Source organism: Scatophagus argus, chromosome 8 (assembly GCF_020382885.2).
Source record: "Scatophagus argus isolate fScaArg1 chromosome 8, fScaArg1.pri, whole genome shotgun sequence".
NCBI classification, from domain to species: domain Eukaryota; kingdom Metazoa; phylum Chordata; class Actinopteri; family Scatophagidae; genus Scatophagus; species Scatophagus argus.
Window position 1 is genome coordinate 3,814,073 of NC_058500.1, and position 15,488 is coordinate 3,829,560.

General features: G+C 42.9%; 1 protein-coding gene across 4 annotated transcripts in view; it reads right to left on the reverse strand.

Annotated features, from left to right (window-relative positions):
- The window catches only part of plekhg5b (pleckstrin homology domain containing, family G (with RhoGef domain) member 5b), a 65,052-nt gene that overhangs the window by 10,239 nt on the left and 39,325 nt on the right, over positions 1 to 15,488 (reverse strand). For all 4 annotated transcript variants that reach the window (XM_046397460.1, XM_046397459.1, XM_046397462.1 and 1 more), the window contains 6 exons: positions 15,183 to 15,324; positions 14,117 to 14,216; positions 13,820 to 13,880; positions 13,171 to 13,262; positions 12,945 to 13,081; positions 11,012 to 11,178 (listed from right to left, as the gene is read on the reverse strand). In XM_046397460.1, the coding sequence (XP_046253416.1) occupies positions 11,012 to 11,178; positions 12,945 to 13,081; positions 13,171 to 13,262; positions 13,820 to 13,880; positions 14,117 to 14,216; positions 15,183 to 15,324 (699 nt within the window). The remainder of the gene's footprint in view (positions 1 to 11,011; positions 11,179 to 12,944; positions 13,082 to 13,170; positions 13,263 to 13,819; positions 13,881 to 14,116; positions 14,217 to 15,182; positions 15,325 to 15,488) is intronic.

The window sequence follows — 15,488 nt, forward strand, 5'->3', positions numbered from 1 at the left end:
ACCTAAAAGGTAATGTTCCTCTTTAACATCACATTTGGTTTATGCCGATAGAGACCCCATACTATCACTTAACAATGTACTTGTATCTTCACTGAAGAGTCTCCTTTACTGCCTTAACTGTGTTCGACTGGTCAATGCTAGCATCTTTTTAGCAGAAAATATATTATTTCAAAGCCAAAAAAACAAAAACAAACATTCAGTCAAGTTTTTTCCAATCCTGTTCTCAGACTTTTATCCACCTCTCTTCTCCATCATCATGAGTTATAGCGGAAGGATAGAAACAAGACTTTTTATAGAGTTAACTAACTCTAACTAACTAAGAAAATCAAATTGAAACCTTAAATGTAAAAGAGACAAAAACAGGAGCAGGGACAGTCAAACTTTGAATAAATGGAGACAAGCTGCAGGAGCAAGCAGACTGGATACAAGAAACCTTTTCATTACACTACAGATAAGACCTATCGCAGTGTATACAGTAGGTTTATAACATGTATATGTAAGAAAATGAAATGTAAATATTATGAATGAATATCTCTAGTCAAATTGTTTTGCATCACACGGGTTCCCATTTTAGGAAGAATGTCCTCAGGTCTTTGTGAAAACACTTAAAAGGCACTCAAGTGGCCTGTACAGACTTACATAACACGATAGTAAATCTGAGTGGGGGGTCCTGCGGGTTTTCAAACAGAGTTTTACTCCTTTTATCTTTTTTAAATGATTACCACAGCGGAGAGTGACTTAACTGCAAACACACACAGTGGCTTTAAAACAAAAACTAAAGAGTCGCTTTAGTGAAAGGGAAACAAGTCTGGACCCATTTAGGGATTTTTTTTTTTTTTAGTGGGAAAATCTGGGCCAACTGGTCAAGGACACAGGTGTCAGGAAGCGTTCAGTCTCCATGGACAAACAGGGAAAGCCTGGACACTACTGGGCAAATCGAAACCCAGTTAGTTCAGTCTGAGTTGGTGGTACGCTTCAACGCTCAGACTTTTACCTCTTGAAACAGGTGTGACAAAGAGCTTTTCTAATAAGATGCTTCAATAGAAAGAAGACATATTTTAAATATAAATATCACTTTAACATGAAAGTTAGTTTCTCAAAGACAAAGACAAGGCCAGAAAGTTGTAATTCAGTACAAGGACACAGGGGCAGAGGCTAGCAGCAGCTTCCCACCATATTAACAGTGCTCACCATTGAAGCCAGAGGCATGTCAAAAGTAACAAAAACCATCCTAATCCTTCAATTGGATTCATGGATCGCAGCCCATTCTGGAGCCAGCTGCTGCACTCTCTCAACGTCTAGCCTCCCCTCTCTCTCCTCTTCCACCGCGAAACAAACACATCCACGCCGTCCAGTCGTGACGCCGAATCAGTCCGAGAAGCCGAGTGACAACTCTAAAGCTGCCGCGTTACTCCTCCATTAAGAGACTCGCGTTGAACTTCATTCGGTCTTGAAACGTCCCGTTCCAGCCGGCGGGGTCCCGGGTGCTCACCGAGCGTGGTGTCTGGGTGCCGCGTCCTGCCGTGCCTGACAGCAGCTTCTCTTTGAACCGGGACGTATCTTCTGTCTTGTCCTGCTGTCCAAACAGTCAGTGGCTGCATTTCATACAGACACTGGCCTGAAGTCATAGCAACCAGGAGGATCCTGCCTTATTGTGTTGAGCAGGAAAGAGGAGGCAGGGCCGGGCAAAAAAAAAAAGCAAAAAGGGAAGGCCGATGTGAATATTTGGAGGTGGAGTCAGGGTGACAGCTTGGAGGGAGCTCCCCAGTCCAAACACACATCCTGGTGCTTGATAGCTATCAAATGCTCTTTTGGTCAGTCTCAACTAGGCTGCTAAGAAGCAGAAATAAACTAACCACTCACCCCTTGTGTGAGTGCCTTTTCACTTGTATCAGCCATCAAGATTAGCATTCATTTCATGTGAATAAAACCAATACAGTTATATGGTGACTGCACACACAGGGGACACTTCATTCTTTAGTCTTTTTTTGAAGTTGGTCCACTATTCTTTGTGCTATCTCAAATCACTGCTTTGCCCGGAGACTTTAACACAATGCCATGCTAGCTGGCCAAAACAAGGAAAGAGAGTGCCCCGATAATGGCCAAACAGGAAATCCCCTTTGTTTACTTGCATGTTTCAGCACATTTAATAGGCTGCTTATGCCACATTAGATAAGCACAGGCACACCACCTCCTTCAGGAGCAGCATAAAAGTCTGAAAACTTTGGAGAGCTGAACAATTTATTAACATGCAGATATTTTGATAATCTGTTAATCATTTTGGTTCCTTCTCTGATTCTCTGATTTCAGCTGTTTCCATCAATCTCATATCTTTGTAATCTGAATGCCTTTTGGTTCTGGACTGCTAAAACAAAAGGAATTTGAAGACATCTCCTTGTGCTCTCAGACAGGCTTTTGGAAAAATAATTAGCAGATTAACAGATAATGAAATTAACTGTTAACTGCAGCCCTAAAACATTATTTTAATCAGAGCTGGTTGTATTCCTGCAGGTATTAACATTGCAACAATTTACTTAAGCTCAAACAAATAAAACCTTGCAGTAAACACTAAGCCCCTCAAGTCACGTCTGCCTAACTAATTATGTTTACAAGGTTTTCCCTGCGCCCCCTGTGTAAACCTGTCAGTCAAAGCGGAGGGCAGCGAGATCCTGAGCTCTCTTTACAAAGCTCCTCGCTCTGGCAAGTGCGACTGCTCGGGTTAACGATATCAAGCCTTGGGTCGCCTCACAGCCTTATCTTATCACTGTGGTTTGTGGCATTAACCTTGGCCTGGAAAGAGGAAAATCTTTAAATGGAAAGGGACTGTATTAAAATAAGTGGTGACAAAGAAAAAGCAGCAGAGCAAAGAAACCCCCCCTCCCTTGTCTTTCTGCCTCCTGCTACTGCCTTTATGTTAGTCAACTGATAACAACTCCCCTTGATCAGGTGGGCTGATTAACGATGGGAAAACAGTCTGACACTGACCTTCCTGAAAGCCTGGACACACACACACACACAACCAGGAAATAGAAACTACAAGAAACCCCCAGCAGCCAACACATGCTGCACGTTTCAAAGCCACTTCAGCTCCAATAATAATCAAGAACTGATGGCGGCCACAATAGCAACACCAACTGAGGCTTTCAGCCTGAGGTGAGAGATGAGAGTTGTCAAAACTGTGCTCCTGTTATTCACCCCCAGCCACCATTACACCTCAGCCAATACACACACTCACCCGCGCCAACCGAAACATTTGAACTCTGATGTTTCGCAGAGCAGATGAGATTAATGAAAACAACTTTTTTGTATAGGACATTAAATTCAGGTGAACGTCGATTAGAGACACAAGTAACAAAAGTTTTCATTGTGGATTAATGTGAACTATTAATTATGGCTTATTTTCTGTCTGAATCGCTAAATTGTTTCTGTATCCTTCAATGTCTGACCAAAACCCAAATGAATTACATTTACCATCACATGAGACAAAGAAAAGCTCAAAGCTCATCACATTTGGAAAGCTGGGACCAAGAAATGTTTGAAATTGCTTCAGATTCGTGTTATGATGGTCATTAATCAGCGAAGAATTACTGAAATGCCACTGCAGCCAGAAGAAAGAAATGACACCTGAACCGCCGTTCACACAGACGTGTCAGCAAACGCCTCACCTGACAGTCACTTGATGTTGGCCTCGTGTCAGGAAGAGGTGACTCGGGAATCTCCGAGTCCACTTCCAGCAGGTCCCAGCTGCGCCAGGATGTCAGACGACCAAAACGAACCATTTTTTCCACAGACAGTCAAAAAAAATCTGCGCCCCCTCCTCCACAAAAAAACCTCAGATCACAAAAAGGTCTGAGTCAACAAAAAGCACAGGCACAGATGTGATACCAAAAGTCAGGAAGAATCCATTTCCAGGAAAATCACAATCCAGACAGAAGTGCCGAGCAGAGTGAAGCATGGCAGCTACTCCCGTCATGTCTGACTGCATACATGATCCTGCTGCATGTTTACTGCAGGCCAACGGTCACACACAGAGCAGTCACAAAGGTGTGTGTTCACCCTGCAGTAATCTCCACCTTTAGGTATCAGGGGAAGTTCTTTGTCTTCCCAACACAGACACGCACACACACACACACACCTCTCCTTCTCGGCATGTAGCCCCTCCCACACCAAATGGGGAATAAATAACAGCCTCCCACCTTAAATAATTAGTTTAATTACAGAGTGTGTCACCAAAGGCAGCTAAATTCTGTACCGATGCACTGACTGGAAGAGCCGGATTCAGCAATGAGAAAGGAATGCTTTCTAAAATTATGTCAAAACTCCCACTCAGACAGGAGTACTGTTGGTTTAACAACAAATAATCATCATATTTCCCAAAATGAGTGATTAAGAAACACAGAGAAATAGAATTTACTGCTGCGACTGTTTTTTTTCCTCATCATCCATTAACCTGGCAATTATTTTTTCAATTAATCAGTTACATCTCAGAAAATACTGAAAACTGCCACAGTTCCCAGAGTTTAAAGTCTTCAAATGTCTGGTTTTGTCCAACCAATGATATCTGAGTGAATAAATAAATCATATCTCTGTCTGTTCACAAACTTTACAAACTACTGACATCCGGCATTAAGTTCAACTGAATGCACACTTCAGAACAAACTTCTCAGTCTCATACTCACACCAAAGATCTTATCAACTCAATCACTGACACTTGTCACTCTGTTAACAAACTCTACTGACTGCTGTATACAAACACCTCGTGTTTCAGTTCAGTTGTTTAGATCAAACGTGTCGATGAAGTCCCGTGTGACCGCTGCTCATTCGACCATTGTCATTCAAAGTGACTCTGTGTTAATCGCCAACTGTCCCCACTGTGAGCTATCAGAGAAGGAAGAGGTGGCTGTTGGGTGTGAGGAACAATGTCCACACATTAGCATCCCCGGCAGTGATGTGTGAAACGTTCCGTCTGAACCAGTTTGAAAAAGAGGAAATAAATAACAACTGCTTCTGCTGACGTCTTCCGCCTCCCTACACAGAACACACTGACTGCATTGTATGAGCCGAGTCCAACCACATGCATACAATATCATTTAACGCGCACTTAAATCCTTCAGTGGGGCAGAAAATACATGTGTCACTCTGTTTTGGTTTCAACAGAGAGACAAGACAGAGAAGACAAGACGCTTGCCACTCCTTTCACTGTCTCATCAGTGTAAATGTGGGCTCACTACGTCATCAGCGTCTTCAGCCCCAAAGGCTTTTTGGGGCTTTTGTCAGCTGCAGTATTTCCCAAGCACGAGTCCTTGTCTATTATGAAACAACACTATTTACCTCTCATGTCTACTAAATAAGAAGTTCTTCCACCCCTGAGGCAAAGCCAGCAGTCTCTGCCTCCTTCTGGATGTGTGAACCAGGCCTCCCGGCTGATGTTTATCTTCATTACTGATGCATCAGTTCATGATTTGTCTGAGAAATTTTCAGAAGATCTAAGTTTAAAAAAAAATCTAAGTTTGCTACAAACCCAAAGTTCAAACAACAGTTTAAGTATTTTGATTATTGCTAAGCAGTGAGTTCACCATTTTCACACTCTCTTAGCTTTTTACTCCAGTAAACAAACAAAATAAATCCACAAACTGTCAAGGAAGAGGCCAATAGTACATTTATTTTCCGTATTAAACAGAAAAATACAACCACAAATTTCCTTCATTTAATCTTACCAAACTAAGACTAACTTCAATGCTGTGTTAGCTCGGCGTGAAACACATTTCATTCAAACAAAAATGAAACTCCAGTCCTTCCACTGAAACAACAACAATCAAAACAACACAGTCCGGGCAGATTTGAATCAGCCCCCCCCCCAATGCTTCTTTGCATGAATTAAATTATCAATCCTAGCATATTTAACCATTTCAGCATTGAAGTCTGATATGCTGCCTTAGAACTGAGTGTCCAAGTTTTTCCCTGGTGTGATGAAAGAGTGCATTATGGGAGGCCTGAGCACTGACACAAATGTGGAGAATCCATTATGTGACACTGACCCTCTGGGAAAGCCAAAACCATCCAAGCTGCAAACTGGACAATATGATAGGAAGTCTTTCCTCCCTGTGGCTATCAAACTCCTCAACTCATCCCCTTTCTCCACACAGGACAAAATAATTTAACCTGCACTACAATTAACACTTTAAGATTGCCATTCTGCACCTTACCTGCCATTATCTATATCTCATGTATATACTCTGCTGTTTTTCTATATTACTCTGTTATTGTTTTATTATGTTATATTTTGTGTGTTTTGTTTTAGTTTTGTGTGATTACTCCTACTTTTGTTTGCTTCTTTGTACTGCAACCCTGGCACAACAATTTCCTGCGGGATCAACAAAGTTCTTATCTTATCTCTTATTATTTGCAATCTCTGGATCAAATAATCAGACTCTAAGTTCACCCGCTTTATGTTATTACCCTGTTTGACTCAGAGACTGTCAGCAGAGTGTGACTTTGTTACAGAGTGTCGTATTCATTATGCTATGGCAACTGATGGCCGTGTGTTACATAAAAATGGGCGAGTGACAGACAGTGAGGATCAATGTCCTGTATACACTTACTGGAAATCACAGTCCCAAACATTCTTATCTTTACAGCGACTGTAAACGCTGCAGTTTCTATTCTCAGGAAAAGGAATGGCAACCGGTGGCCTGAACTGTGTGTGTGTGTGTGTGTGTTCTCAAAAGCTGCTGTGATACTTTAAAAGCAAGGTCACTATTTCATATGAGTATAAAGTTTTGTTTTCATTTTTTTTTCTTTAAACTGATGTCATTTTGTGCTTCCAATGGACAGGAAACATCCTGAGCCCTGATCCTGGGGAGAAATGACTTCAATATGCCAGAGAGGTAAAAATGAATCACATCCACCACAATAGATACAGAGGGGGAATCCCAACTTTCAGATTTAGTTCCAGTTTTGTGAAGCTGTCTTGACTGCAGCTGGTCAAATGAACCCTGCAGCAAAACATCGACAGACCTCGCGGGAAGACAGAGGTAGCTGAATTTCTCTTCAGTGTCACGAATGCGTTTTTCTAATCGCACGCTGAGCCGCTGAGGTTAAAAGTTTAACTTATTTCAGATCAGACACTGCTGATAATGTCTGGGTGTAAAAGGATGCATTATTTGTGGATGGTGCAATAAATGCCAGGCACAGACGGGCAGCGCTGCTTGATAGGAGCTATCAGCATCGCAGGAATGCATCTTTGACCAATCAGAGAGCTTGGCCGAGGCGACCCCTTGTAAAATAATCAATCTGCATGATCGAAGCTCAGCACCGCAGCATACTGCCAGAGCCTATAAAATGCAACATGCATACAATAATAAACTTGAAATACAAAAGAGTAACTCTGTACAGAAAAGGGCAGGACTTGGCTGTGCCTGAAGCCTGGCACAAGCCGCTGCCATGCCAGGCTGTGAATCCGGTCAACAGGCAAATATCTACACTGCTCTGAGGAGAGCTCGATTCCATAAAAAGCAGGCACGCATGAGTTTTATGGTGAGTGCCAAGGCTGCTGCCCTGGAAACCCAAAGACCGCATTCAGTGCCCACATGTTCAAGTAGGGCTTTTGTCCTCCAGAAAGCGTTCATAAAATATGGGCTGGCACCTAAAGGGATCACAGGGTTTCTGCTTTTGAGTCCGGTAACAGAAGTATCAACAGACCTCACTGAGCTTGGGTTCTATGGCAAGAGACTCTTGTTCGGTTCCAAGAGCAAAATAATATGAGTCTTCTTTACAGTTTTAGACAAAGACAGAGAATATATTTTTTCCCCTCTGACCAATTCATTATGTGCGCTTTCCAACAGTCAAAAACTGTCTGTTTAGGAGTCTGCAAACAGGAAAACTAGATCTTCTGCACATGTTTTAAGACATATAAAATACTCTGCTTTGGGTAATAAACACCTTGTTAAATACTGTTAAAATGACGGCTACTGGTTCCCCTGCATTGAAAAGTCTAAAATCTATAGATCATATAATTCAACAATTGTTCAGTACAAAAGTTTAACTACTGGATGGAAGACGTCTCCTAAGTCATTAAAAACCTCATTCTCAGTGTATGTAGTATGTGTACTTCACGTTTCCACATCACAAGATGCATACTGGACCATCACATGAACACATTTTGAAGATGTAAGGGGCGCAAAGAGACACTTTGCCATGTCGGAAGAAAGTGTCTTTTCAAAGTCAAACTCTGCACAGGCTTCTTTCTGCATAGAGAAGCTCAAACATCCCAGTGAAGTAACAATAAGCTCAATAATAAGCTCAGTGTGTTTTCCAGACATCCAGTGGATGCAGCAGCTTTGGTCAGAGCATCAGGAGCAGCACGTTACTGCCCCCTTGAGGACTGCACTACAGCTGGTTTCATCACTCACATCCCTCTCTTCACGCTCACAGCCAATGAACCTGACAAGTCTTTACTTGCTGCGTGAGTACACTGAAATTCTCTGGCAAAAGTCCTTGAGAGGTTGATGACACAAACTGAAGAAAATAAGCAAACTGCACACAACAAATTGAAGTGAAATATGACTGTATGACTAAAATGCTGCTTTCCCCTGCAACCTCCAGTGTTTTTTTGTCTCTGCTTGATGACTAAACCTCAGTGACTTATCACCACAGATGGCACTGAAATGCTCTAACCGAGCCACGACCTGTTTCCCTGCCCAAAGCAACGATGACATCAAGAGCAGGCTGTTTACAGTGTGTGCACACAGACAATTAGTCTGTCACCTGTAATTGGGTCTAGATTTGCCTCAAGGGTTGTTAACAACCAATGACTTGTTTCCTGCACGTACCAGGGCAGCGCACAAGCTAACTGCTTAAATCTAAGTGAACGCCGAATGCCAAAAATAAGAATAAGCACCGACACAGACAGTGAAGAGACAAAGAGAGATGCTCTAGGTTTCAGGGTACGATTCCTTCTGTGTGGAGGTGACATATTTTTCTCTCTCACATGAAACCACACTAGCTGCTTTACCGCTGCTGATCCTGGCATTACGTGGTATCTGACTGAAACCCAACATTCCACCAGAGTGGTACTATCAGTACTTTGGGGATCAATCTGCCCACCATCAGCCTGAATCTTCCCAAGCAGGAAATGCACTTGATGCTACCAGAGGACACACTTACGACAGCATTATGATGATTCAAGTTTGAGCAATTGTTAAACATCTGGCTGTAATACACAGCAGTGACCGTTCATGTAAATATTATTGTGCTGAACAAAAGTCACTGCTCCTGCTGGAGCGGATGTTGCTAACCAACCCCCTCTGTTCAGCTCCTCTTCAGTGACAACACTGTCATGTAGAGGAAGCAATTTCAATTATTGATTTTTAAATAACAATGGTTATAAAATATTTAGCTGATGAATTGTGTTAACATTGCAGAGCAAGCCAAGCCAGCGAGCCAATCAACTGGTACTGTTATGTAGCTGTTGGAAATATCCCAACAGCGACTGTCCAATCATGGCTTAGCTGCACCTTCGTTAAAAAAAAAAAAAAGGCTGACTGGTTTATCCACTGTGTTAGAGTTCAACACTGTGTGAAAGCTGGTCCTGCATCCTATCAGAGTTTAAGCTAATAAACTAACACAATTGCTTCTGTGCTGCTCTTTATTGGATCTGAGGAAGTTTACAATGCAGCAACCCCAGGAAACGTTAGCCAAAGCAGGGCTACGTTTGTCAAACACACTGGTTGTCCGACCCAAAATCTTTTTCTGCTGTTATGTTAAAAGTTACAACACCTTGTTCTGTTTATTCCAGTTATATTGGAATGAAACAGTCTGATCTTAAGTTTTTCCTCATCAGACAGGACTACTGGTAATTGCAGTGTCTTTGTACTGTTTAGCTTTAGCTTCAGCACAGTATTATGTCTGTAGCCATGAATTGTCTATTGAAGACACCCCTCCTTCAGCTGGAGGCATTAAAACGTCTGCCAAAGATGTTATTTTCAACCAACTAGAAAAGACAAGCCTACTTTTCCCCCCAAGGGCCCATTGTTTCAAAACTTAAGAAACATTTCAGGTGGTAAATCTGTGTTATCGTCATAAACTAAACATCTGCTACGCAATAATGGAAATCTTGACACAAACAGCAACAGTAACTAAGGGGGGGGGGGGGGGTGGGAATTTGTCATGTTGGGCTCTGTAAACTCATGACTCATGATTGGTGGCATTTTATAGACTGAAAAAAGATCTACTATAAGAAACGATCAACATATAATATTAAAAAAAATAATATGAAGATAAATAATAATTGTCAGTTGCAGCTGGAGATTGGTCAATGTGTCTTACTGCTAAAACTAGTTCCAAGTGACCCGTAGCAAACAGCTTCATCATCTTCAAGAGCTCAGAGCTCAGGGCCCATGCCAGTACAACACAAACCCGATGACTGTCTGCTCTGTTTCCACGCTCCACGTCTGGCAGCCAAGTGGATCAGGATCCTGCAGGCCTCAGTCAGCCTCTCAGCACCTCTCATCAGTAACAAAACAGCCGCTTCCTGTGAGCTGCAGGAAGTGCTCAAGTTTTCCTGAGTGAATTCATCATCATCATATGAAATTCAAGGGATCAGTCAGCAGCACCGAGCGGGCTGGGGCACACACAGACGGGTGTTCGCACAAAGGCCAACACATGGCTGGCAGGACACTGAGGTGGAAATCCAAAAATACATTCCCAGGGTTCTGCTGGCCAGATAAAGGTAATGCAACACGATGAGGTCATGATGGGATTACCATGAGATACTACACTGTCCCAGGGCATGACGGGACTGAAGGAAGAGGAGGTGAAGTTATGGAAAATAGTGAAGGGTGTGGCAGAGCTATACGAGTCACTGGGTGTGTCTGTGTCTGTGTTTGGTTTTGAAGGGGTGGCGTGATGAGTCTGAGAGACAGTTTAGTGCGTTATGAGCTGAAGTGTCACACGAAATACAATCGGCGTCAATCACCGTCTGCTACGGCTTGTTTGGCCACATGCAACTCACCAACAGATCGACGCTTTCTCTGCGTCCCAGAGACCCGTGCTCCACCCTCTCGCTGCCTGGCGTGAGGATGTAGGGGCTCTGACCTGCAGAGGGCTTCATGTTGGGCAGACTGAGCGACCGCAAGTCCTTCACACCCTGCTCCACCTTCAGCTCATCACCGAGCCGTGCTAAATGGGGGAAAAAAACCAAAAAAAAAAGTTGAGCAGTCTGGCAAAAGGAGTCCTGTTAAACTGAAAGCCTGCACAGTCCTCATGTTACTCTTTGTTTATGTTTTTCAATGCAGAAGAAGCCATAAAAGTGAATGCTGATGTGCCAGTTCACTTTTCTTTTTTTTCTGCTTTGAGTCATTTTGAACTGAGCACCACACCCAGAGTATTACACTCATTGTTTTTTCATGAAGTTAAATCCTTTAACGGGCTCTTGTAAACACTGCAGAGGGAATAATACCAACAAAAGCAGGACAAACTTGGGGCTTCAATTAAGCCTGTTATGACCACTTCAGGGCAACTGTGTTGTGGACATTAACATATTATCAGTTTTTAAGTTAAAATTGCATACTTATTATCAATTAGACATCAAGCAGATGCAGAAAAATGTACATGTAATCACATTCATTCTGAATCATGTTTCTGGCCATCTTCGAAAACATTTTTGCTTAGAAAACCAGAGATTTGATGGAAAATATTCTCAGTCGTCGTCCTCATGAAGACTTCCTACCCCTCGTGCCATGTGACTAAACAGCTGTGGGCTGTTTGCCCTTGACCTCTGTGTTTCAGACTGCGTGTAACTTGTGGTCAAGAGGTGCGAGTCGGGATGGTTTCAAAAGAACAGCAATTAGTCCTGACATCGGATCTCTTTTATGGAAGGCTTAAGTTTTGATCTAGATAACTGCAGCAAGTGTAACTGCAGAAAAGAGGCACCATTCCCAGTTTCCACTGAGGCACCAAGTGAAAGAAAGCTGGCAGAGTCATCGTGCTGCTGCTGCGTTATTAAGATACATGAGAATCTTAGGTGCAATCTCCTGGTGCAAGACTGAGCAGAACAGTTACAAGTTTTCCCTTGTATTCCTGATCACTTTTAAGAATGCAGTCCACTCCTTTTTCCTCTTAGTCAGAAACACGGGTGAGGAGAGGAAACCGGCCCACGCCATCTGTCCTGCTCAGTCATTGTTTAAGGCACACAGATAAGAAGAGTGTGATGTCTAAAATACAGCAAGACCGAAAGGCTTCCCGCTTTCTGTTGTTGCTCTTGTAATTTATTTTACAAGTCCATGGCGTCAATGTTTGCCCATATTCCTGTCACAAGTGTCCAACACGAGAAAATGCCAACGTGACTCATCTGCTACCAGCAGTGTTGTTAGAAATCACTCACCAGCAGATAACACTTTACTTTTATTTAAACTATTACGTGTCTCATGGCAGGAAATAGATTTTGTGTGGGCTTGTTAGGGATAATTACTATGACTGCCAATTTAACCTCAAGAATGCAACATTTTGCATCACCACAGTTTTTTGTAGTGAGATTAAAATGTAAATGAAGCGAGCCACTGTTCATCTGATTTACATCGACGCGCAGCAAAATGAGATCTGATGCCGGGCTGTCACAGCACATCAGAATAAAAGCAGGGCAAAAGAGAGTTTTCTGCTGCTGCACCTGCTGTATTCGTTGAATAGATGCCACTGGCTGTATCTGAGGAAATATTAGCTACCAGCCTAATTGGCCTAACTGCATGAATTTTCATTCCTGATCCTCCCATGTTTTAAGGAAGGCTTTAAAATACATAGTGAAGGAGCACAAACTGCGCTGTGCTGCTTTCCTTTCCTTTTACCAGAACAAAACCTTACTGCAGGCTCGGGCAGAGGATATAGCACTGATTCGAGTTGGGGTTCAGTGTGTGCTCAAACTCATAGACGAGTCATGCGGTGGTTTTTACCCTTGACTTTGAGGTAGTGTCCTCCAAAACGGTAGGCCTCGAAGTTGAGGGACAGCGGCGTGTTGGACTGATCCAAGAACAAGTCGACCCGAGACAGCTCAATGCCGTTCCTCTCAAAGACCGGAGCCAGTACCTCTCTGGTAGCATGCAGACAAACAAGAAGCTGTTAAGTATAGTTCAAACTCCTGCAACACATTTTGCGTGGCCGCACCTCCTTCTCTCTCACCTCAGGGTTTTCTTTTTCATTGCAGGCACAATTTCTGTGTTTATGTCCACATTGAGATCAAACTTTAGACTGAAACACTCCTTACTGGGGTCCTGCAGGGGGAACAGACACACTGTTAGTTTTTACAAAGGTGGGGATTGCAGCTCTGCTGGCCCACCCGGGCTTGTGTTGTATGTGAGCTCTCAGCAGATCCACAGGGGGGCTCCTTCTCACTGCACTGCCCGACTCAGACAAAGAGCAGCCTGGGAGATACCACTATGTTATATCGCTGCTGCAGAGGAAAATGGTGGCTGCTTTCACACTGCACAACTCTCTGCTTGTATCATACACACAAATAACCGAGTTGCAATTAAGGGAAAGATACGCGAAGAGTAATTTTCAGAACTGATGAAGCTGCTTGGATTAGCAGCGAAACGTCTTCAAGCCTATCTACACAGTCCAGACGCCTTGCTTTAACTCTTTGCGTGAATATGACCTGGATGACGGAGAATCTCCACAGATATAAGGGAAAGATACAGTTTATTTCCCACAAAAAATCTTATGAAAAGCAGTGAAGACACTGTAGACTCCTCCTTCCACTCAAACTGTGGTTTCTTGGGGGGCTTTTATTGTTGCACACTGCAGCCCACATGTTGCCGTGATTACTTACATCAGTGTGTCGTCTCCGTGGCTTCTTTTTCACCAACTTCATTCCTCCTGTTTTACGCTCCCTGCAAAACAGTTACAGACACATTACCATTCGTTTACACCAGTTCTGCAGAAGAACCCAACACATGGCCAGTTTAATGTGACCTTGTGAAGTGAAGTGAAGAAGAAGTGATCAAAATCTCTGAGAGGAGACACACATTTCATGGCTGTAATTTATCCCACGATGTGAAAAGGCAAGAGCTCTACTGACAGGCTGGAATACATGAACGCCAGCATGACACAACGGAGGGTTACTAACCCGCGGTCGTTGCCCCCCTCATCCTCTTCCTCCAGGTCGGAGGGGGGGCTGGTGCGCGGGGGACAGGAGCGTGTGGACACGTTCCGAGCCAGGATGGAGGCTGAAGGTCAAGAAAACACAGCAAGTCAGTCCTTCAACTGGATTTCAACTAGGAAAACACAACATATCAAGCTTTTAATGCTCAGCTCAACCAAATTAAGAAGCAACAGATTTTCTCCCCTGTCTCTTGTGGCATCTAAGCAAGCAGATATTTTTGCCTTGATTTGTCGAGGTTTTGATAGATTTGTCTCTGAGATTTCTTTCTTTCCAGAATCAGCTCTCAATCAGAGGTTTATTATGATGATTGTTTATATTTAATACATCATTAAGTCTGCTTAAAAAAACAAAAATAAAACAAAAAATGACTCTCCTTGAACTTTCCTTAGCATCTTCATGTTTTTAAGTTTTCATCAGTATCGAATTAATTTAGTGATAGTTGCCTAGCCATGAGTATCCTGCAAACAGGACCTACTAATAACTAATTCAACATAGTTTTAACTTTGTCAAATGCAGATAAAAATACAGGTTAAAAGGCAGTGCTCAGGTTATAACCTGCGACCCACAGTGTCAGACAACTTGCCTTTAATGTGTTGGGAGAAAGACAGACATCTCAGGGATGGCTATCACAAGGCTTACTAATCGAACAATCTAAAATACTCTGCAGGACTCCTCATACTTGTCGTTGTAAGACATGTTCATTCTAATTGCTCCTAAAAAAATGCTTTTTTAGCCTTCATGTGAATGGAAATCACATCAACAGGATGCATAAGTCACCTGCTACTGATGCAAGAAACTGACCAACATGAACGTGATATTAAGCTGAATGAAAGAGCTAAAACCCACAAGAAACATGTGGGAAAGGGAGATCTTTTGTTTTGCCTTATGTGGACAACACCTCAACTCAGTGTCCTTAATATTTACACAATGAAATCCTGTGATAAGGCAATGTGTGCACTCTGTGTGTGTGTGTGTGTGTGTGTGTGTGTGTGGCGGGGGGGTACCAAATAAAGAAATATCACAAGTCTACCTTGCGGTTGTAAGTCAAATCGGGGGTGCCGGTCAAAGTGCATGTTGTCCGTGTTCTCTGAATGGCAGCGTGAGTCACATGACTCACACAGGTGAAGGGGGCTTTTGCTATTCAGGTCTAGGCAGTCTGGGTGGTGGCAAACCTAAAAGAAGCAGAAACAGAGAATTTAAGATACAGAAGGGAAAATAGGACAAGAGAAAACCAGATCACATGACTGCCAAGCACACAAGATCCTGCATTAAAATACAAAAAGATTTTACAAGACTGAACCCAAGCGAAAAGGGTAAAACAGTCTCACACATTTAG